Source organism: Heterocephalus glaber, unplaced genomic scaffold, assembly GCF_053883595.1.
Source record: "Heterocephalus glaber isolate CG9 unplaced genomic scaffold, H.glaber_assembly_v1.0 deba00001608, whole genome shotgun sequence".
NCBI lineage: Eukaryota > Metazoa > Chordata > Mammalia > Rodentia > Bathyergidae > Heterocephalus > Heterocephalus glaber.
In genome coordinates this window covers 34833306-34856102 of record NW_028258379.1, presented here as the reverse complement: position 1 = coordinate 34856102, position 22797 = coordinate 34833306, and the positions used below count along the sequence as shown (strand labels likewise).

Genomic DNA, 22797 nt, shown 5'->3' with positions numbered 1-22797 from the left:
TTGCTCTTCTATCTAACAAAAACATGCTCATCACATACATAAAAGAACTCTCCGGAAGAGGCGATACAGACATTGGTAAGGAAAAAGATGCGTAATTGTTTTAAAAAACAAAAACAGTAGTAAAAATGAGTATTTTAGTTCACTGGTCTAGAAATTAATCTGGGTACTCAAACTGCTTATGTCAGATGGGATGCTATCAATCTCTAATCATTATAAACTGACCTGAACATTAGTATAGCAAAGAAGGCTCAACAATCATGAATAAATAGTCTAATTTACTAAAGTTAAACTGGATGGGGCAGGGAAGAAAACCAGGAATAAACAAAAAGAAACAAGTTGACCAAGTGGAAGCCCAGAACTAAATGCAAAATAAAATATAATAAAATTACATTAAATTAGGGGCAGGGGATTTAGCTCAGCGGTTCTGCCACCTGCCTGGCAAAGTCTCAAGTTCGATCCCCAGTACAAAAAAAAAAAAAAATTGCATTAGGTTAGTATGGCCTTGCAGGATATAAGTATGAAAAGTATCTCATCTAAATAGCAGAAATGAAGAATGAGCTGTTTTATTCCCCATCTGCAGGACTTCTGCACTTTCATGCACTCATCCGCAAACACCAGTGCCATTCTAACTCAAAAGAGGCCACAGGGACTTCTTGAACTTAAATCTTTAAAACTACAAAGCTACTTTCCAGCCATGTCAAGTATTTATGAAACATTATTAAAAATGTAATACCTTATGGTTTAATTAATTCTATTTACCAAAAAAGATGTTTTACAAAATAAATACTATACTAATTTCTGATGAAAAAAGAAAAAAAGCATCTGAAGTATTTTCTTACCACTTTTGCAACACAGGGTGCATCACTGCCAACCAGTTTTGAAGAATTTGTATCAGCTGTTTAAGAAGAGAAATATGCAATATCAGAGCGAGCAGCATTATAAATCTTACAGTAATATTTAGATTGGTGTATCTGTAGCCCCTTAATAGAATAATTCAGCACCCAGGTATGTGTTTCAGCATACCAGTAGAGAATATTTCCTCAATTTTAAGACTTTTACCCATGCTTTAACATGTGAAACTGGAATGCATCTCAACATTTCTGGTTGCTTCAAATTGATCATCAATTAACTACAAGAAACCCCAAGTTAAACACAGTTAAATATTTAACACAAAAGTGTCCGTGGTGTTTAATAGCCTTATGTGTATTGTGAATTTCCCAGGAGAAGATAACTGATACAATTTCCTAAACTTAACAAACTAAGAAGGAACACCTAGAAGAAAAGAGGAAGTCCAATCCCAAAACCATTAGTTTGGGAAAAACGCATCCACACCAATACCTTAGGCACTAGAACTTTAAACTGGCTTCCAGAACAATTTTAATGTTGATGTCTTTTACTTCATACAAATAAAGAGGCAGTGCTGCCCTGGAATACTGAGTTAGGACTACAAGGCTGCCCATAGTCATTAACTAATATTTACCAAATCGCTACAATATGCCAGTTTCTAGGAAATAGGGATTTAGGACTGAGCAGGAAAAGACAATCCTCACTCTTCCGAAACTATTGTTTGAGTGGAAATACACAAAAAACAAATCAAATACAAAATACGTCTGATGGTGATTAAGTGCGATAGAGGGGAAAATAAGTAGGAAAGGAAGGCTAGCAGTGTTTAGTGCAGGAAGACCCCTCACTGCCAAGGTAGAACAGGAAAGGACATTACAGGCAGACCGCACAAAGGCCCTGACATGGGAGCATGAGCGACCTGTTTGGAAAGACAGCAGGGGAGAAAATGCGAAGTGAAAAGTCTCAGCAGCAGGGACTGAGCAAGAGGGTCTTTGTGGGTGACATCGAGGTTCTGGCTTTTACTAACATGACAGGACGAAAGGGGGAGCCTCCAGGAGGGGGCCGACCTTGATTTTCAAAGACTTCTTTGGGCTGCTTTTGGAGATCAATATACAGTGGCCAAGGGCAGAAGCGGGCAGACTGGGGAGGAGGCGCTGGCAGTAGCCCAGGTGAGAGACGGTGATGGCCTGAACCAGCGAGGGAGCAGACAGGCAGGCAGACTGTGGCCACCTACATGAAAAGGAGAGCTAATGGGATCGGCTGACAGGTCAGAGGTAAGGGCATGAGGTAAAGAAAAAAGGAAGTGTGAATGCCTCTAGTTTTTTAGCTTAAGCACCTGGAAAGAGGAAGCTGCCATTTACTAACATGGAGAGAATGCCAAGCTTTGGGGTATCTTAAGTTTGAGGTGCTTATTCAACATTCAAGTTCAGGTATAAACCAGGCAGGTAGATATACCAGTCTTGAGTTCGTAAGAGCAGTCCATGTTGGGAAAATATATTTGAGGCCATCACCACAGAAATGCTATTTACTTAGCCCTAAGACTGGAAAAGATTCCTGAGTGAAATGAGTGGAGGCAGAGAAAAGGAGAAATCTAGGACTGAACCCTAAGGCACACTCACATTTGAAGTCAAAGAGATGTACCAAGAAGGTGATGGAAACCAAGAAACTACCAATCAGCTGGGAAGCAGCAGTATACAGAAGGCTACAGCTGAAACACCTCAGGCTAGAGAAGAAACACCACTCATAAAAATGGCTAATATGGGCAGATGAAGAGGCCTGAGCCGCATAAGCAACAGCCCCCAGAAACATCAGATACTGAATAAAGAATAAAGCAGGTTCAGATTTTTGAACAAAATGTGAAAATGAAGGCAGCATCCCAACATGAGAAAATGAGGAAAGAGGAGATGGAAAGGAAGCTCAAAAATGCATTCAAACAATATGTGGTGCAAAATACGCCAGGTACAAGGAAAACAAGAAGAGATGTCCCATTGTCAAATTTATTCTGCAATTAAGAAAAGCAATCTCAGCGCAGTGTGGGAAGAATTATGAAAGAGTAACCCCAAGGGCAGCATGTTCCTACGCTACCACCCTAAATGTAGCTTTGGGGAAAAACAGCAGCAGCAAGATCACATAAAATCAAGATCTCAAAGAGGTATCCGCAGTGCCGTGTTCACTGAAGCATTGCATACCACTGTCGAGATACAGAAACAACTTAAATGTCCATCAAGGAGAGGGATGAATACTTCGCTGATGTGCAAACTCATTAAATTGTACAGTGCTTTGTATCACAATTATATTTCAATAAAGCTAAAATGTTTCAAAGGTTTAATAAGAACAGTATAAATATCCTATTCAGTTTTATTTTAACTATATGTTGAAATGGTTTACACTCGACATTAGTTAAAAAGTATCATTACATATTTTTTTTAAAACATCACGTACAGAGATCAAGAGGCAAAGGGCAGTGTGGTGGCTGAGGCACAGATTCTGAGGTAAAAGAGATGAAAACGGAAGCCATGTGTAAGGGGCCTTGTAAAGAAGAGTTCTTTGCCAGTCTTAGAAGTTCACTTCTTCACGGGTACTGGGGAACCACTGAAGGTTTATCCAGGATGGTCCCATGATCTGACCAGCACATTAGGTCACTCGAGCCGCAGTGTGAATGAGGATGCACAAGGGCAAGAACGGGGCAGAGGAGAGGCACCATTGCAGCACAAAAGACAGGGACTTGACCCGGCCTGGATGCACCTGAGAAGTCACAGGGGAAAGCAACGGGACTAGAGGAGGTGCTGGGGAAAATTCAACAATGTCTTCCCAGTTTCCTGCGCTCAGATAATCCTCTCCTAACCGTGACTCGATCCGCAATGACGGAGAACACACACTTCATACATGCCTGTGGGACATCCAAGCAGAAATCTGTCGGAGCCCTGGTTACAGATAAAAAGCATGGAAATCAACAATAGGAAGTAGCAACAGCAGCCTCGAGACCTGATGAGGTCACCTGGAACACAGAGGAGGAAAAGAGAGCCAGGAAGGAAGACTGAAGAACACAGAAGTGCCCAGAAAGAAGGCTAAGCACAGAGAAGAGCTGTTACCATGGGAGACAAGGTATGCAACTGGTATGGGCAAGATTAACAGTATCAGATGCTCCCGAAAAACCCCAAAGAAAATTCCAAGGCAATCTTTGAGGCCCATTAACAGAAACTGCTGATAATTTTAAATACAGCAGCGTCTGTGTAGCAGTGGCCACAGAGCGATAAACCGAAAGCAGCAATATTCAAGTACATCCCTCCTCCAGGGTGACCAACCCAGGTTTTATTATACAGAACTGTCAAACCACTGGGTATTAAAAAGTTACTATTAGGTGCACCTTTTAATAATAATGAAAGCAAAGCAGCAAATACACACCCAAAACAAGTTCCAAATTTATAAAATGCTACAAAAACAAATTGATGCAAAATGAAAGTCGTCTTGTTCAGAGCCAAGTTCCCGTCAATATGTCCTCATCCACACATCCTGCCACAGGCAGCTTCTATAATACACCACTTCCCCTAAGTCACAGGATCAAAAGTAATGCCCAGCTAATATAATTTTTCAACATACGGCTTAGTTTACTGGAATGGGCTTGGTTCTATATAAGACAAACATGTATTTCCCCAAAGGCAAATGTCACCAGCCTACAGGAGTCATGTGTATGAAGCACTAAGCTACGGTTTGGGTTTTGGTTTTGTTTTGCAGAACTGGGGATTGAGCCAGATTTAAGTGAGTTGCACCACCAGCCCTTTTTATTTTGAGAGAGGGACTCACTAAGAAGCTAAGTTACCCAGGCTGGGCTCAAACTTGCAACCCTCCTGCCTCAGCCTTCCAGGGTGCTGGGATTAGAGCGCCACCCTGCTCAGCTAAACTATTTTATGAAAACAGTTCCAGAGATTCCAGCTGTTCAGCTACAGCCCACAGGTTACGGAGAAGGTTAACTGAGCTGCTCTTTCGTCTGTGCCAGTGATTTTCAAACCTCAGCACAGGTCAGCATCACCTGCAACACTTGTTCAGATGTGGCCCTAGCTTCTGAGGGGCAGGTCTGGTGCTGGGGCCCACAGATTTGCATTTCTAAGACATTTCCAGGTGATGCTAATCTATACTGCAGCATTAGTATTCTCAGTAAGACGGTGCTTGAAAGAAAAAAAAGAAAAAGAGTTCAACTGCTAAAATGAAAATTGTATAAATTTCCATGGCAGAAATAACCAAATAGTTAACTAATTAAATTGAGATTAGAGGTGAAGTGAGAACACAGAATTAAAAAGGGAAGTATCAAAAGCAAATATGAGTTGCAATGTATTCCTAACATTCTTGGTGAAGCAGACAGCTTTACAAGCAAGGTAAAATATTTTTTTAAATCAATAATTTAGTTAAACCTACAGAATTTCAGGGTCCTACATGGGTCTCCAAAAATTTCAAGAAAAGTGTGCTAATTAATGGTACATTTGATTAGGCCTAATATGCAGTTTCTAGGTAACTCTTCTAATCCCATTATAGTGACTTTTAGGGTTGTAGAGAAAGAAAAAGAATCTGTAAAACTAGTCAAAAACAGAGGGATGAAATTATAATTGGGTGAAGGAAGAAAGATATGCATGGTTTCTTTTGAGTCTCAAAAAATATTGAGATCATATGAAATCTTAAAAATCTAAAGCCATAGTGATCACCAGCGACATTATTAGATATTTGTCCCCCTTTTCCACTGTGATTAAATGAGTAATCTGCTCTTCTACTCCTGGCAGAGATGCATTTTTACCTTATCATACAATATCAGGTTGACTGCACATTATTACAAACATCCTGTAATAGCACAAAAATGAAAACCTATTTTGATTTTTTAAAAAGCATAAAAATACTTTGGATTGAGGATTAGAAGTAGTCATACACTTACCAAGATATATACAGCCAAAGCCACCCTGGCCGATAGGTAATCCTAGCTTCCACTCCTTTTTTGACATGTCAGTTATTATCTCCCCAGCTGCAAAGTGTTCCGCAAGATGTCTCTTTGCAGGCCCCTGTCTTCCAGCTTGAGCTGCTTTTACACGAGGCATTTTCACTATAATACAGAACAAAGTGACATGTATAATCTTAGTGCTCAAAACATTTTTCCCTCAGGAAAGCTTCTATGCAACAGAGAAGCTAGTCAAATTCCTACCCACCCCAAAACTTAAGTAAAGAACATCTATTAATCCAGATTTATAGTGGCTCAAATCCTATTTGATTATCTCAGCTTTGGAATTGAGATAACAAATAAAATGATCTATGATTCAAGAAAACTTAGTTTTTGGTTCCAGTGGCACATCACCTGTGACTAAACGCTATTTAATAATTTTAAAAAGTGTTCTCTTCAGTTGAGGGGAAAGGAGCCTACAATTACATTGCACATTTATAATAATGCAAAGAGGAGTTGATAAAGGACAATAGTGACATGGTGGTAAGTACACGGTACCGAGGGAAAACACGATACCAAGGGAAAGGCCACAGGTTACTCAGGTCGCAAGAGTAGATGCTTTACACGGGCTCCCTTCACCCTCAAGACCGTACATCATCTCCACTTAATAAATAAGGAACCTGATCCTTAGCAAGCTAGTTATTTGGTGGGGAACATCAGAAATTTGCACTGACTGTCTGATTCCAAAGCCTCACCAACATGCTCCACCTTTCAGGAGTGACAAGGAGAAACAGTGTCTGTCTGGTGATTTGAGTTCACAGAAAAACAGCAAAGGTGGTGACACTCAGCATTCCTGTCCCCCTCTCACTAGCTATCCTGTAAGAGATGAATCTCAATTCACTCTTCTCTTTTCTCACCCCAACAGCAGTTTAACATAACATTCAGAGAAAGCAGCGCTGGGGAGGGGGTGCTGAACTAGGATCAAAAGACTTGGTGGATGCCAGTTATGACACCAGTTAGCTGGCTAAGTTTGATCAAGTCACTTCTCTCCTAGCTTCCAGAGCCCTCAGCTATAACTCTTGCTTGTGGAAAGGAGCTCAGTTAATATTTGTGTGCGTGCACACACGTGTATGTGTTGTATGATTTCAAACACTCAGATACATAAGTACTAACTGAAAGGGTTGACTTAGCATTCTGTAATTCCCTAAAAGTGAAGCAGAGATACAGCAGAGACAGGAGACTGGTAAGAGTTAAATTTGTCTGCAATTCTTGAAATGGTTATTTAAATGAAAGAAGTCTGTTAAGATGTGATAGAAATTTACATTATATAAGCAGTTCAGTTTTGAGCCTAGATACTAAACATATACATACATTAGGTTGAAAATTTTTAACCAAATACCTACATTACCACTCTGCAACACATTCCATATATGCAAATACTGTAAATGTTCTGTACTCATTTACTGGGAAGTTTTTATTTAATTTTTTCCCAAAGAATACATAATGTACCTCTGCTATCTAAATCTTCTCTCAGATAACAAAAACATCTTAAAAATAAATGTACAATGGCTACTTCTTCATATCAATTTATTCTGGTAATTACTGTGCTTTCAGTACTTGGTGGAATTTTCCTGAGCTCAATTTTAGTGCCAAGCATGACAGCCCAGACTCAAAACAACAAAAAGGGGAACCTGTACGCTTCCCAATACTAAAATGGATCTCTTCTAAAGGTCATCCAACTTTTTCAAATCACCAGAATAATCTCCCATTTGATTATTTCCTAATAGTAGTCACAACACTTTAAAATAAGTTAATTTTTTTTCTGTCGCCCAAAATAGTGACTAGACAATCTTTTGCGTCTTTCTGGAATTCTTTTCCAAAAGTAAGAAAAATACCACATTTTACCTTCAGATCATGCTAAGTGAAATAACCCTGACACACAAGCTTAACTATCACATAGTTTCTCTTATATGGGAAACTCAAAGTACCAACAAATCAAAGAGCAAAGTGAAAGACAGATGATGGGAAACAGGGGGGAGACCTTTTGCGGAGGGCCAAGAGATGGAGCGAGGGGCAGAGGGAGGGGCAGAAAGAGCAGAACAGAGAAGTTTTATGTAAATGTGCCAGTTCCCCACAATGAACATCATCATTATGCACTACAAACACGTACTAAAAAAATTAAAACTTTTATTAATAAATAAAATAATCTGGCTCAGTACTTATTCAATATAAAATTGTGGTCACAAGAGTGTTTTTCCTGCAAATAAAGCTGTTTGCTTTTATTTTTAGCTTTATTCCTGTGGCCAACTAAATGAAACTAATTGTAATAATTAATTAAGACTTGGAATGCTTTTCTTTCCTAAAAATAGTTCCACAGAACAGCATCATCACGGTCAGTCTACTGAATACTCCTAAATCCTGCTCCAGCGTTTGACGTAGAACACAATCGGGGCAGCGGCACAGTGTTTAATCTCCCCAAATTCGGCCCCCAAAACCAGACAAGCCCAAAGGAGCGCAAAACTCACAAACCACATGTAATCTACCAGCGGGCAGTATTCTCTTCCCACAAACCCCAAAACTTGAGTGGGTAAAGGCAAACTAGGCACAACTCTCAAAACTAAGCAGCCAACATGTGCACCAGATCAATACCTCGCGCTGAAGGAAACTACTGGGGATATAATCCAAAGTGAGAATCACAGGATAGGAAAGGGGAAAGTTCAAACAGAAGCAGATTTGTGAGACAGTACCCAGATTTGGAACACTGTATAAAAAGAGGGAGCTCTAGAGAAGGAAAAAGTCAACCTGAACCACACCAGAAAAAACTGTACATAAAGGAAAATTAATGCAGTCCATCACAGCAACCAGAAGGAATCAAGGCCTACTCCCAGAGTGGACACTCAGCAAGAAAATGTCCCTTCAGAAAAAAACTCCTCCCCCAAAAGTTAAGAGCTACAAATACTTCAAGACAAGAAATTTATCATATAGAAGAAACTAAAATGAGTAAGAATTATGGGCTGGGGATGCCAGCACCTGCCTGGCAAGCACAAGGTCCTGAGTTCGATCCCCAGTACCAGAAGAAAAAAAAAAGAAAAGAAAAGAATTAAAAAAACTAATGAGGTGGTCAAAGAGAATAATTACAATAAAAGACAAAGGACTAGGTATATAGTCAGCAGTAGAGGATGCGCTTGCTGGCTGTGTTCAATCTCCAGTACAAACACACAGAAAAGGCAAAGTTATTTCAGAAATGAAATAAAATAAATAAATAAAAAGGAACATACATTGAATATAAATCATTAAATACATTTTTGCTTGATAAAGTTTGCTGGGTTGTGTAGCATTTTATAATTTTAAACATTAAAAAATTACTAAAATTAACAATGACCAAAGTGTCTAAACTGGAAGAAATCTTCACACTCAGTAAGCCTGCCTCAACCCTACCCTCCACAAAAAGGAAAAAAAGGAAAAGAATTTCTAACCAAAACCTGTAGTTCACATCCTGTAAACTATTAGTAATCTTTGCTTACTCTTCTTCTGGGTTATTAGTTTTGCTTTTTATTTATAGGCAATTCTTACAGATTATATATTAAAGAAATGAGCTCTTTATTTTATGAGCTCTTTATATTGCAAATAATAGTCCCAACTTATTTGTCTTTTGACAGTGATTACTTTTACAGCTTTTGGATTTCATATCGCCCTTAGAAATACCTCCCAGTCAAAACAAAAATTTTTTTTACTATCTCCCCATTTTTTTTCTGGTTATTTTATGGCTCATTTTTTCCTGGTAAAATTTTGATCTGTCTACCTTTTCTTCCTCTTTTTCTTTTCCGTCACAGCTAGGTCTGCTCCACGTGAATGTTAAGAAACCACTGTGGTTTCACCGCCTGCTGCGCAAGCGCAAGGACCCGAGTTCCATTCCCGGTACCAAAAAAGAAAAAAGGAAACCACTGAACCGCACTGCAGCTCTGACATGGACCACTTCAACCCAGTACATTACATTCCTTCAAGACAAACTCCCAGCGAGCAGAGTCCTAATGGAAAAAGATGCGGCCGCCTCAGGCCAACAGCTCCTGCGCATTCACAGGCGGGCCTCGGACAGCCAAACAGCCACGGCAGAGCTCAGGGACAGCTTCTGCTCAGTGGGGGGACCAATTAAACACCGTGCACTAACTTCTCTCTGCAAGTACTGAGGGACACAAAAGAATGAAAGAAACGCCGCTGGTATACTGCACCCGGTACAGGTCAGTTGAACATGACATACAGTCCTAGAAAAAGGTTATATTTCGTGATAATGACTCTTTAATATACTGTTGGATTCCATTTGTTATTATTTTATTTAGGAACAAAATTGATATTTGTAAAACTGGTCTGTAGATTAAATTGTTTCTATTATATTTCTGATGCCAATATTTGCTCACCCCCCCAAAAAAAAAACACATCTTGGAAGCTTTTCTTTTATTATAACCTAAAGCATTAAAACATCATTTGAGTGACTATTCCTTAAAGGCTTTAAAGACCTCAACTGTGAAAGTCTGACAGTACCAAGTGTTGGTAAGAAGGCAGAATGGGAACCCCCATACATTGTACATACCATGCCAATCATTTTGAATAATCTGCTTGACATTAGTGCTAACCGACCCAGCAATTCTCCTTCTATGTCTGTAACTAGGACAGATGAAAACATGTCCACCAAAGGACATGTACAAGAATAACAGGGGCCAGGGATTTAGCTCAGTGGTTCCACCACCTGCCTTGCAAACACAAAGACCCAAGTTCGATCCCCGGCACCAAAAAAAAAAAAAAAAGAACGAATAACAGCAGCTTTATTCACACACTGGAAACCCACATGCCCATGAATAGGAAAATGGAGGAAGCTCCGGAACACTATGTGAGAAAAAGAAGCCAGACACAGAAAGATACACTGTATGATTCCATTCATATGAGCATCAATAATAAAGCCAGTCACTGGTGACAGAGGTCAAACAGCAGATATCCTTTCTGGAAGGAAATGAGTAAGAGTTGGAAGACACCATGTGGAAAGGTTCCTGGGGATCTGGCGATGTTCTACATCTCATTCTTCCTGTTACTTAAACTGTCCATTCACTTTGTAAAAATTAATACACTTATAGTCATTTCATTTATGTATAATTAAAAGTGAATTACACAAATCATAAAAGTTACAACAGTGTTCACCTGGATGCAGAAAACATACAGGTAATTTAAGCAGGAGAATTTAATATAAAAAATTATTCACTGATAAAAAATACTCACCTAGGAAAACTACTACTATGTGCCAGGCAGAGGCAGAGTACCCAAGGAGGACTACAACATTGGCAGCTGCGGCCCCGCCCTCTGGGTGCCAAAGCCCTCTGGAGGGTGGGTGGGCTAGAGCTGGTCCTTTGGAGGCTGCCCACCACAGCACAACAATGGCGAGAAACTGCCTACTGCAAAGCTAATGAAACTCAGGAGAGCGACTAAGATATGAGAAAAACAAATTGAAAGGAAGCAAGACACTGCACCAGCAAGAAAAGTCCCTTCCTCTGCTGTGTCTGCCGTGCATGAACCCTGGGCAAAATCTAACATCACTGTAGAAAGGCAAAAATGTTTACAGGCCTCGCTCAAACATCACCAGTAACAAAGAAGGGTAAATTTGGAGTTGAGAGACAATAAATTGACAATTGTCTATACAGATGGATGAATTTTTATGTATGCATAACCCTTATTGAACAATTATACAGAACATTTTCATAACATCATAAAGTTCCCTAGGGCCCTTTTCTGCCACCACCCATTCCTGTTCTTCCAAACAAAGCCTTAGTCGTTTGCCCCCTCAAGGGGTGCCACTTGCTTTGGAGGACACTATTCTACCAACTTCCTGTGAGATCCGTGTCTAGACTGAGTTCCCAGGCAGCATCTCCATCCCCGGGTGTGACCGGCACTGTACCCAAGGCCCCTCTCATTGCCGAGTCAAGGGTCCCAGGGAGTCAGTCTCCCAACATGAAATCTGTGCTTCTCGATCTCCTTGTTGCTTTTCCAGTGATTTCTGAAAAGAACAAGGAATTATTTAAAACCAGAAGTATGTGCTCACAAAAGTAACCACAAGTACTCCCCTTAATAGGTTACTGAGTGCTCTAAAGAACTTAAAATACTCATTTGAATCAAACAACTGCTCCAGTACAATACAGATTTCTTTTAATAATGAAACCAATATCTGCAATACAGTTTCTATTAAAGAATACACTGAAGGGTACAACCCATAACCAAATTAAATCTTTCTGCATAATTTCAGCCACTTGGCTCAAATCTACTATTATAGTAGCCAATGCAACAGAAAGGCTTCAAAGAAAAGAAAAAAGTTTATCATCATAATACATTACATAATCTGACCACTTCTTTTCCCTCTGATACCAAATGAAAGGCAGATGCAACTGAAAAACACATCAAAATGCAAATCAATACTGCCCTTTGCTGAAATCACTCACTGGTATATTCCATATTAGCATATTCACCAAAATTTAATTGTAAACAGAGTAATTATGGTACTAAAGTTATTAAATACACAAAGCAAGCTTGGAACTATACATATTCAAATAGAATTTCAGTGGCAGATCAACTTTTATATCTGAAACAATACCCTAATTAATAGTCAGCTCTAATGATAAAATGGTCCTGTTTTTCAGATAACACTCCAAAAAAAGTTCTGCTATGAATATTAAAATAAACTTTTGTGAATAGATTTTAAAATTTCAATAGCTATATTTATCACAATACGGTACTGTATTTAGACAACTGGCATTTTTTCAAGTCCTGGATTCAAATTTGGAATATTTTTTAATCTGCTGAAAAAAGAAGAAAAAAAAAAGCTTGACTGAATCACAACAATGACACTTAACACTTAATGAGCTCTATGAATTCATCACATCCATACTGGGAAGTTACAATGAGTGCTATATAAAGCTCATTATACACAGGGTGACTACTCATAAATCCTCCCTAAAACAGGTATGCATGTAAGGTCCTTTAGGGTGTATATCCTTATGAAACTTTCTTTAAAGTTATAAACTTCTCTGATATGTTGCACACTGTATAGAAACACTGATTCAAGGGCAACTGAGGACAAGTTGAACTACGCACCATTCCATCAACACGGTACCAACATCTTATCTCCAGTTTTACAGCAGCCTTTTCTCCCACACCCGCCCTTTACATTTAATGAAGTCTTGCTCATATCCAAAGGTCTGTTCATCAATCAGGTATCACCTCTGAAGCATTGTTCATAAGTCTTACTACACATGACAAAGTTCCATAAAAGTCCGTAAGCTTCCTGGATGCAAGAACGGTCTTATCCACAATACACTGCCCTTTGTAGGAATTCAATAAATTTCTACAACCAAATGCTTACTATAGTTCTGTCCCACTCTCTGTAACAAATATGTTGAACTGTTTATTTTCCTCAAAACTATAATTTCCCTTCCTAAGTCCTAAGTCTCAAGAGATGACCCTAGTTTAGAAATTAAAAAAAAAACTTTCAAAATAAAATTCTCTTATCCTCTCAAAAACCAATCTACAAACCACCGGCACCCACTTCAAGCCAACTTAGGGTCCAATCCCAGCTTCCTTCTCTCCGTCACAATGTAAAGAAGGCATTCTCCTATCAAACATCAAGTCCTTCACTCTCACCTTACCCTCTACCCCTTCAACCTTCTCAAGACTTACACTATTAACTGATCCTCCTGTCACATACTCAAGTGTCTCCCTAGACTGCATCCTTCCCATCCACTTTCAAATATGCTCAAGGCTTTCCTATTAAAAAAAAAAAAAAGTTTTAAATTCCCCTCCATTAGCACCACTAGCATCCTTTCTTTTCCCCTTCAGTGACAAATATTTCAATAGCCACCTGCACTACTAACATCTCCTTTCTTCTCACTCACCTCACTCCTTCTGGACTCCACCTTCAGGACTCCACTCAACCCACTCTTGCTAAGATCACCAGTGACCTCCACAGCACAAAACCAGCTAACATTTTCAATCACCTCTCATTTACCTGCTCGGCAGCACTCAACACTGTTGCTTATTCTTCCTTTCTTTCTTTCTTCCTTTTACTTTCATAATACAACACTATCCTGGATTTCATTCTACCACTTAAGCCACTCACAGTTCTAGATACTAGTGATCTGGGGGTACAACAATGAATAACAGCTTGTTCTTTCAAAGAGCCCGATCCACCCTTTGAAATAGTTTTCCAGAGCTGTGCCACGTTTGAAAAGCAGATCACCTATATTTGCACAGGTTACACCAAAATAGACACCTCATGAGAATAAATTATTTTTTTTAATATTCTGTTAAGTAAAATGAAGATCCTTGGAAATTAGAACAGAGCCATATACTGAAAACAGAAATGATTTGATATGTTCATTAGTTTAAGCTAATAGATCTCAAGAAGTGTTTATAATATCAAACAGGTATTTGCACACCCATCTTCACAGCAGCACTTTTAACAATAGCCAAGAGGCAGTGGCAACTCAAGTGTCCATCCATGGATGAACAGATAAACAAAACAGGGACATTTACACACACTGGCATATCCTTCAGTCTTAATAGGAAGGAGATTGTTGAAGCACATGCTACAAGACAGATGAACCTTGAAGACATCATGCTAAGTGAAATAACCCCATCACCAGAAAGACAAATACTGCATGATTCCACTTAAAGGACATATCTAAAGTAAAATTCATAGAAACAGAACAGAATAGTAGTCGCTAATAGCTACAGAGAAAAGGGAAAGAACAGTTATTTAATGATAGTTTCAAATTTGCAAGATGAAAAGTTCTGGAGAGCTTGACAACAGTGTGAGCACACTTAACATTACTGAACTGTACGCTTAAAAAACGGTTACAGTGGTACATATTTTATCACAATATAAAACAAAAAAGTTTCTAGACACAATAGGTGAAACAGAAACAGAAATTAAGTTGAACAAAATAATGACCAACATTCTCAGCGACCAAGCAGTTACCTCTAACCTCCACACACACAGTTAGAAAATCATTACAAGTGATATTTTTCAAAGATGCTAATTTGACAAGTTATCGTGGTAATAAACATTAACTGTGAATCCAGTCAATTTATGAAAACTAATAATGACATGGTTGGTTCATTTATTTACTCTACCAATATTTACTGATAGCCTACCATGTGACAAGTACCAGAAATGTCCCACCCTTTTGACATATTCGAGCAGGAAGAGAGATAACAAAAACAAACATAACATACCTGATTACTTTAGAAAATGTACTTGCTACATCTTTAAAAAGTAAGGCAATAAGAGGGACAGAAGACAGGGTTTGCAGAGCAGCACAGGGCCCTTGGAAAGGAGTCAGGGAGCATCTGGGGACACTGGACAGAGACCCTAGGGAAGCAGCAGCCTAGAGGAGAATGCCACTGTGGCTGGGATGCAGTGAGCAAGGGGGAGAGCAGGAGGTGAAGCCAGAGGCCAGCACACAGCAACAGGTACACCTGAAGGCCATAGACAGGACTCAGGCTGTGGCAAAAGGGTAAATCTCACTTCTACAAGGTATCGGAACACGTATTATACTTGTATGCATTTAAATCACAATTTTTCAATCAAAATAAACATCATACTCCGAAGCCTTGAATCAAGAAGAATTTTCCCAGTGACCTATTTCTTATTGAGATTTTTACATTTTTGATATTTTTGCTAACATGTTTTATTAGTTCATTCTCAAAATACATTCCACCTATAAAATGAACTCTACAGGTCAGGGATTTAGCTCAGTGGTTCCACCACCTGCCTCGCAAGCGCAAGGTTCCGAGTTCAAGCCCCAGTACAAAAAAAAAATAAAATAAAATAAACTCTACAAACTACAAACTTGAATTCAAAATTTTAAATGCTTCTACAGCATCTGTCACTAAGTCACCTCAAGGTACAAATGGGTTTATGATAGATCAAATTCCACCCCAAAAAGTAGACGATAGGACTACACTCTACTCTCCTTTTAAACTTAAACACTAGTAACTGGGTAGCCCTATTAGAGTGAACGGTTTGTAGTTCTTGACAAACAATATGGACATTTTTACCATGCTATATCCCTTTTTAAATTTAAAATAACATACAAGGTCCCTCAGAATGCTATGTTATTACCATGTACACTGTCTGCTCCATTAATTCATTTGCTCAGCAAATACTGACAACATACTGTGCCAGGAGCTGTATTAGAAGACAAACCAACAAAGAACACAAACAAAAAGGCCTGCCCTCAAGTGGAGCTTATATATTAAGAGACAGATAATTTTTTTTAAATTAAAAGATGTCATATGCCCAGGGCAATAACAGAGCTGGGGTGGAGCAGGAACAGGAAGTTAGGGCGGCTGGGGGGGGGGGTGTAAAACACAGCCGGCTAAGCCATACAAAGTGACATTTTAGCAAAGAAAATACAGTGAGAGCAGACAGCCCTGCAGAACTCCAGGCAAAGAATATCCCACAATGAAGAGACCACACCCCACTTGTTCTGCAAAGAGTAAGGAAACTGTGAAGCTCGGGCAGACACTGGCTGGGATCAGGCGTAAACGACCACAGGGGTAGGGAACATGTCCCATCCAAAGGGTCCCAGTGAGGACTAGAGATGGAAGGTCTTGGACAGAAGAGTGACATGCTCCTGCTTGCATTTTAAAAAGGTCACCCAGGTTGATGCATAAAAAATAGACTATAAGGAAGCAAACAGGAAACAGCTACCAGTTGTTACAATGGAATTGCTACTGGAATAAGCAACACTGTGGTGATCGTCAATGAATAATAAGAATGTCAATTTTTGTAAAATAACTATTAAATAGAGGGGTACAGATTAACTTAAGAGGTTTTTTTTAACTTTACACAAGCTGCCCTCCCCTCAAAAATCAAGACTACAGTGCCAAGCAGAAACAATTGATATTAGTGACAGATGGTCTGAGAAGCATGCTAATCATCTCCTACTCTAGATTTTCTAAACTCTTTACTGCAATTTAGTTCACCAGGAAATTAAGCACTTGAACCCATTTATTCCAAATTCATTTATAAAACATCTCCAAAACAAGTACAAGAAACTGTGAAGGGCTAGAAATTCAAAGATGAATAAAATGCAACCTTTAGCCTTAAGAAGCTAAATGTGCCTTCACACAAAAACACCATTACACAGCTATGATTTAATGTGATTCCATCAGCTTCAAATAAAGATCAAGAAAAACTCAGGGAAAGAGTGTTTCTGAATCCTCTGACGAAACTATTAGTCAGTGAACAGCTATAGATATCTACAGAATCAAATCCTATCCGGTTCACAGAGTAGAAAAAAGTGCCTCTTCCAATGGTGCAAGTTCTTTAAATATCACCAGTCATGAAACTCCTGCTTCCTCTTTGCAGTGAGTGCCAGGAAGGTAAGAAAAGTTAAGGTCAGTTACATAACTCCCACCACCAAAGGCAGTAACCAGCAAGCCTGGCTATACATCACCATTGCACTGGAGCTCTGGGACGAGGCAGGGCCGACCCCACAACAGCCCTGGCATCTACACTTTAATGCTGCACGGGGCACTGTGATGCAAACTGGAACATGGGCCTGGGACATCTTTCTTTTTTACATCAAATCTTTCATTTTCAGTATAACTGCTCTGTTCTCTACAAGTGCTCCCTCCAGTTCATTTTAGAAGTTGGACAAAAAATATAAATTAGTGAATGAATGATTCAGGAAGAGCCATAAACAACCCATATCTTCAGGTTAACGTAACTCATTTATGCTTCAAACTTATTGGAGACTAAGAAGTAATTATGTTTTGGTATAAACGGCTTCCTGCCAAAGTCAGAGTCAAAGAATATAATCAAACAAGAGGTAATCGGCCAACAAGAACTCCACCACCTCTTTTGCTAAATGACATCAGGAGCAATGTGAAAATGACACATCGAAAGACAATCCTCTCACACTGCAATGAGCTATCTCATTGGGTTATTAATGCATGTAATTAGTGCTGAGATAACATCTGAAGAGCAAACTACAAAATCTTGAGTTTGTACAGCCACTTCCCAATAACACATAAGGTCTTCATCTACTTTCTTCATTTTTTTCCCCCACAAATCCTACAACTGAGACAGAATGGTAAAAATACTCAGTAGGGATAAAAAGTACACTTATTATCAGTACCATCTGACATAAAAACCCAAGGCACAGGAAAGCCAAATGACCTGCCTCTGGGTTCCTATTAGAGAGCCATTCATATCAATTAAAGTATAAGGGAAGTTTACAGTTCCATGGTATCTTTGTAACATTAACCAAATAAGTGTCAAAATACAACACAACGAACTACAAGAACCTCCAAAAGTGAACCTCCAGAGATAATGATCCCATAAATTCATAGATTTATTCCTAAAAAACATCAAGCTAAACTCAAACTGTGATACAATCTTTAACACCAATTGTCACACTAGTCATGTTTTCACACCTAAGCTGGAAAGAACGAGGTGAAGACTCACGCTTCAAAGTCTGAAAAATAAAGTGGATATCTTCAGAGAAGAAATCATTTTTAGTTACGTTTCTCCTTTACTTGCATTTGAAAGGGAATGAGCATTAGACTATAAAATTGTTGGTAGAGTAAAACATTTAAAATACAGTACCAGATATACTTCATCTAGTTCTATTTCCTTAAATGATTTCTAAAAGTCCTAAGGGATGCAGTAACTGCCCAACTAAATTTTAACTAAAAGCACACAGTAGGTTAGCATGTTTACTCCCAAACAAGCCCAAGCCACCTCCCTGCCACCACTCCCCCCAGAAGGGAAGGACTCCACAAAGCCGACACACACCTCCCTGACTTTTGATGCAAGGATAGGAGATCATCCATCCCTGGGTCCCAGCAGGTCCCCCAGCGCCAACAGTGAAGAAGACTCGACAGTAACTAACATTCAGCTGTTCTTATGGAGATGAGAGACTCACTGCTCTACCCACGCAACAGTCAGAACTTCGAGAGAAGCAACCTAAAAACAACACCAAGACAGAGAACATACAACTGCTGACCCTAACCACAAGAGAACGAGCTGAAAGAAATGCTTCTGTATATAAAGCAAACATGAAAATTTCTCTAAAATTATAAATTTTGAACTATATGGCTAACATTTTTATATAACATTTAGTATATTTTTTAAAAGTTTATAAATGTTATTTTTCATTAATTCTCCTACGGGGAATGGGCAAAATTAAAAAGCAAATTTTCTTTACCATTAATTCTCTAGGTGTTTACAACTAAATCTATCAATACACCACCTAGGACCTACTAAGCACAGCTTCCCGATATATTCTTGGGGCAGAACTCTAAGGGAGAATATCCCCAAACACAGAAAATTAGGATAACAAAATAATGAAAATGTATGAGCAGCATAGTTGGATCATTCAAAAATTCATAAAAATAAGAAAAAACCTTTCAGAATCTCAGAAGAACAAAAGCTAAACCACATAAGAACATTAAAGCCATGAAGAAAATTGATAAACTGACAAAAATGGGAAGTCTTCCTAAATTAAAAAAGGAAAAAAGTACCATGAACAAACTCAAAGACAAATGAAAAATATCTGTAAAACATCTCACAAAAGGCTATCTTATTAAGAAACCTTTTAAATTATAAAAAGAAAGGATAAAAGCCTAACCAAAAAATGTAAACATCACACCCAGAAGCAACAATACCCAGGTATTTACCACAGCACTGTATGCAGTAACAAGACCCTAGAAACACTATCATCACAGCAGAGGCAGTAAGTGAATGATGGAATAACACAGAAAAGAATACAGTATTAGGGGCAGGGATTTAGCTCAGTGGTTCCACCGCCTGCCTCGCAAGCGCAAGGACCCAAGTTCGATCACCAGTACCAAAGCCCTCCCCGCCAAAAAAGAACATAGTATTAGGCAATTTTTTAAATGAGGTAGATTCAAATATACCAACATGAAAGAGTCTCCAAAACATATGAGGTGAAAAATGTCAGAACCACATTTTTGAACATTTCTACTCATATCAAATAAAGGGATCTCTTCTATATATGCTGCAAATGCTTGCCTGTGTATGACTGGCATCCCCAGGAGTTGTACAGCCATGCATCCCTACATGCATATGTAGGGTATTACTAAGAAGCTGCATAATTAATTAGTAAAAGAACGCCTTAAGGTTGGGAGTCTTATTTTTCACTTTACCCTTTTATAATGCTTCAAATTATTACTGTGTGCATGTATTAAATTTTTTTTTTTTTTGGTACCGGGGATCGAACTCAGGTCCTTGCGCTTGCGAGGCAGGCAACGGAACCACTGGGCTAAATCCCCGGCCCACGCATGTATTAATTTTTGAATTAAAATACTTTAAAAGAATTCTTCATGAATAATAAGAACTTTATTAAATAAAATGTAAGGTAACACTTTACAATGGTCTTAGTGTGGAATTTGTCAGTGCTTCTGCAACATCAGGGTCAGCACAAGTCAGCCTTACCAACTCCCTCAAGTAATGAACACTGCAATCAACTATGCAGAAAAACAACTCTCAATGCCTTTAACTACAGGCAAGATTGGCCCTCAGTCTGACAGTAAAGCCTAGGTCAGTCTTTAAAGATCAGTACAGTCTCTCGTGTTTAAAGACTGACATATCTCTGAAAGACTAATAACTGAAAATGAATACTGACATTAACTTCCTACAGTAATATGATCATTTAATTTGGCTCAATTTATCCTAAATAAGTAAAAATATGAATGACTGAATCTATACCAGGAAGAATCAATTAACCATTGTTAATTATGTTATAAATTATAACATAGCTCTTACATACAAGTGAACTGATATATTATAACTACTACTGTCACTATGAAGCATCTATGTAGCAGGCTCTGTGTTGGGTAATTTAAACACATTATCTCTAATTTTTACAACAACCACAAAACATTAAGTGTTACTATACAGACTATACATGTAAAGAAACTGTGCATAAGGGAAATTAAATAATTTGTCCATGGCCTCACAACCAGGAAGTAGCAAGGTCAAGATTCAAGAAACATACATGGAAAGTGTAATTTTTACAAAAAGGCCTGTCACTAATTAAAAGAGAACACATACTGCAGAGCAAATCATTTGCAAAACAGCAAGTCTTAAGGTGGTAAAATATTTGCTTTAATGTCTAATAATATTAACCATAAATACAAATGCCATAAAAATAGTACAAAACACAAAACAGAAACATGCTCAACATGTTACTATAAATATACATCCTACAACCTAACTCAGTTAAAAAATAGTATGATTTTAAATGATCAAAAGAAGTAATAAAAGAAATAAATGACATAAATAAGTCTTTTAAAAGACGTTTCTAGTTGCTTTTTAAAATATATTAGCCAGGCATAGTGGTATGTGCCTATACTCCCAGCTACTCAAGAGGCTGAAGGAGGAGGATCATTTGAGCCCAGGAATTTGAGGACAACCTAGCGAGACTACAGCTCAAAAGTACATGGTGTAGGGCCGGGGATTTAGCTCAGTGGTTTTGCCGCCTGCTGCACAAGCACAAGGACTCGGTTTGATCCCCAGTACCAAAAAAAAAAAATACACGGCATAGGGGCCAGGGATTTAGCTTAGTGACAGTGTACCTGCCTCACAATCCCAGGTCCTGAGTTCGAAGTCCAATTAAAAAAAAAAAAAAGAAACATGGTATATATGCATATGTGTAAATACAAAGTCTGCCAAAAATATGTATACATTAGGAAAAGAAAAACCTGCATCAATATTTAACCCTAAATTTATTGAGACATTATGAGATTACAAGTTACTTTTGGCCTCTACAATTACAAGAAGTGCTCAAAGTGGTGGCCACAAGCTTCCAAGCATTTATTAATACAGTGAACTAAAAAAAAGAATAAAATAAAATAAAAAATACAGTGAACTGCTGAAGTGCATATACATTTTTTTGGCAGACTCTGTATATATTAACCAAATGCAGTTTTAAGAACTTATTGTGATAAACCATTGTAGGAGATTTTTAAAAAGTTAAGAAAATAATAATGTATAAAAATAGTGCATTTCATGAGACTATCTCCTAGGTTCCAGGGCAAAATCCTAAAGATTCTGAAGTCAGTTTCATCTGCAATCTCAGCATCTGAATGATGGCATTTTTGTTACCATTTCTTACTAAATGGTCCAGACGAAAAATCAACTGAATAATCTGCCTACATGCAAAAGAAAGTCCAGTGAAAAGTCTTAGCACTGGGCAATGCTAAGAGCACTAGATTACATACTCCCTGAACCAATTTCACAATGCTTATGACACTGTATCACCACTGGTTCTGTATATGTCAGTCTCTGTTAACATACTTTCTGAGAATCTGAAGTCAAGGATTCTATCTTACCTTGGTATCTCTTGAGTCTAATCTGTCACTTGATGAGAAACTAACAAATACGTCCTAAGTATAAGCTGCAAATTCATGATCCAGGTCTACTTCCTGAGCTCAGACAAGACCCAACTTCTCCATGAATTTTTTCCTCACCTATAAAGTGAGAAGCTTGGATTAAACTCCAAGTCAGGCGTTTTACCTTGTTATTAGTCAACTTTCCTGTCTCTAGAGACAATACCTGACACCCACAACTTAAAGAACAAAGGGTTAATTTGGCTCACGGTTTCAGGAGTCTTAGTCCATGGTATGCTGGCTCCAAGGCAGGATCATGGCAAAAGGGTGCAACAGAGCAAAGCTGCTCAGTTAATGCAGGAGAGCAGGACCAGACAGGAAGGGGCAAGGGGCCAGACACAGACCCCAAAGCCACACCTCCAGGACCCATCCAGACAACTCAGAAATGCACTCCACTCTAATCACCACATACCTACTTGTTTGTAGGGACAGAAGCTCGGTTTATTTTTTTGTTTGTCTGTTTGGTACTAGGGATCGAACTCCAGTCCTTGCACTTGCAAGGCAGGCAGCAGAACCACTGAGCTAAATCCCCGGCCCTCGGTTCATTTTTTAATCAATATGAACCACAGGAGATC

The 22797-nt window shown here is 38.7% G+C and overlaps 1 protein-coding gene and 1 long non-coding RNA gene across 12 annotated transcripts in view; one reads left to right on the top strand and one right to left on the bottom strand.

Moving 5' to 3' along the window:
* Nucleotides 1-22797, bottom strand: part of Vrk1 (VRK serine/threonine kinase 1) — a 96340-nt gene that overhangs the window by 57122 nt on the left and 16421 nt on the right. For 10 of the 11 annotated variants that reach the window (XM_013066615.3, XM_013066619.3, XM_087195550.1 and 7 more), the window contains 2 exons: nucleotides 5765-5929; nucleotides 840-895 (listed from right to left, as the gene is read on the bottom strand). In XM_013066615.3, coding sequence (XP_012922069.1) covers nucleotides 840-895; nucleotides 5765-5924 — 216 coding nt within the window. In that variant the 5' untranslated portion in view covers nucleotides 5925-5929. Of the gene's footprint in view, nucleotides 1-839; nucleotides 896-5764; nucleotides 5930-9566; nucleotides 9588-22797 lie in introns of those variants that run through there. The other variant, XM_087195545.1, reaches the window with a different exon arrangement.
* LOC147822824 (uncharacterized) overlaps nucleotides 3546-22797 on the top strand; it is a 32769-nt gene continuing 13517 nt past the window's right edge. The window contains exons 1-2 of the long non-coding RNA XR_015445143.1: nucleotides 3546-3948; nucleotides 9598-10002. This is a non-coding gene — a long non-coding RNA (uncharacterized LOC147822824). The remainder of the gene's footprint in view (nucleotides 3949-9597; nucleotides 10003-22797) is intronic.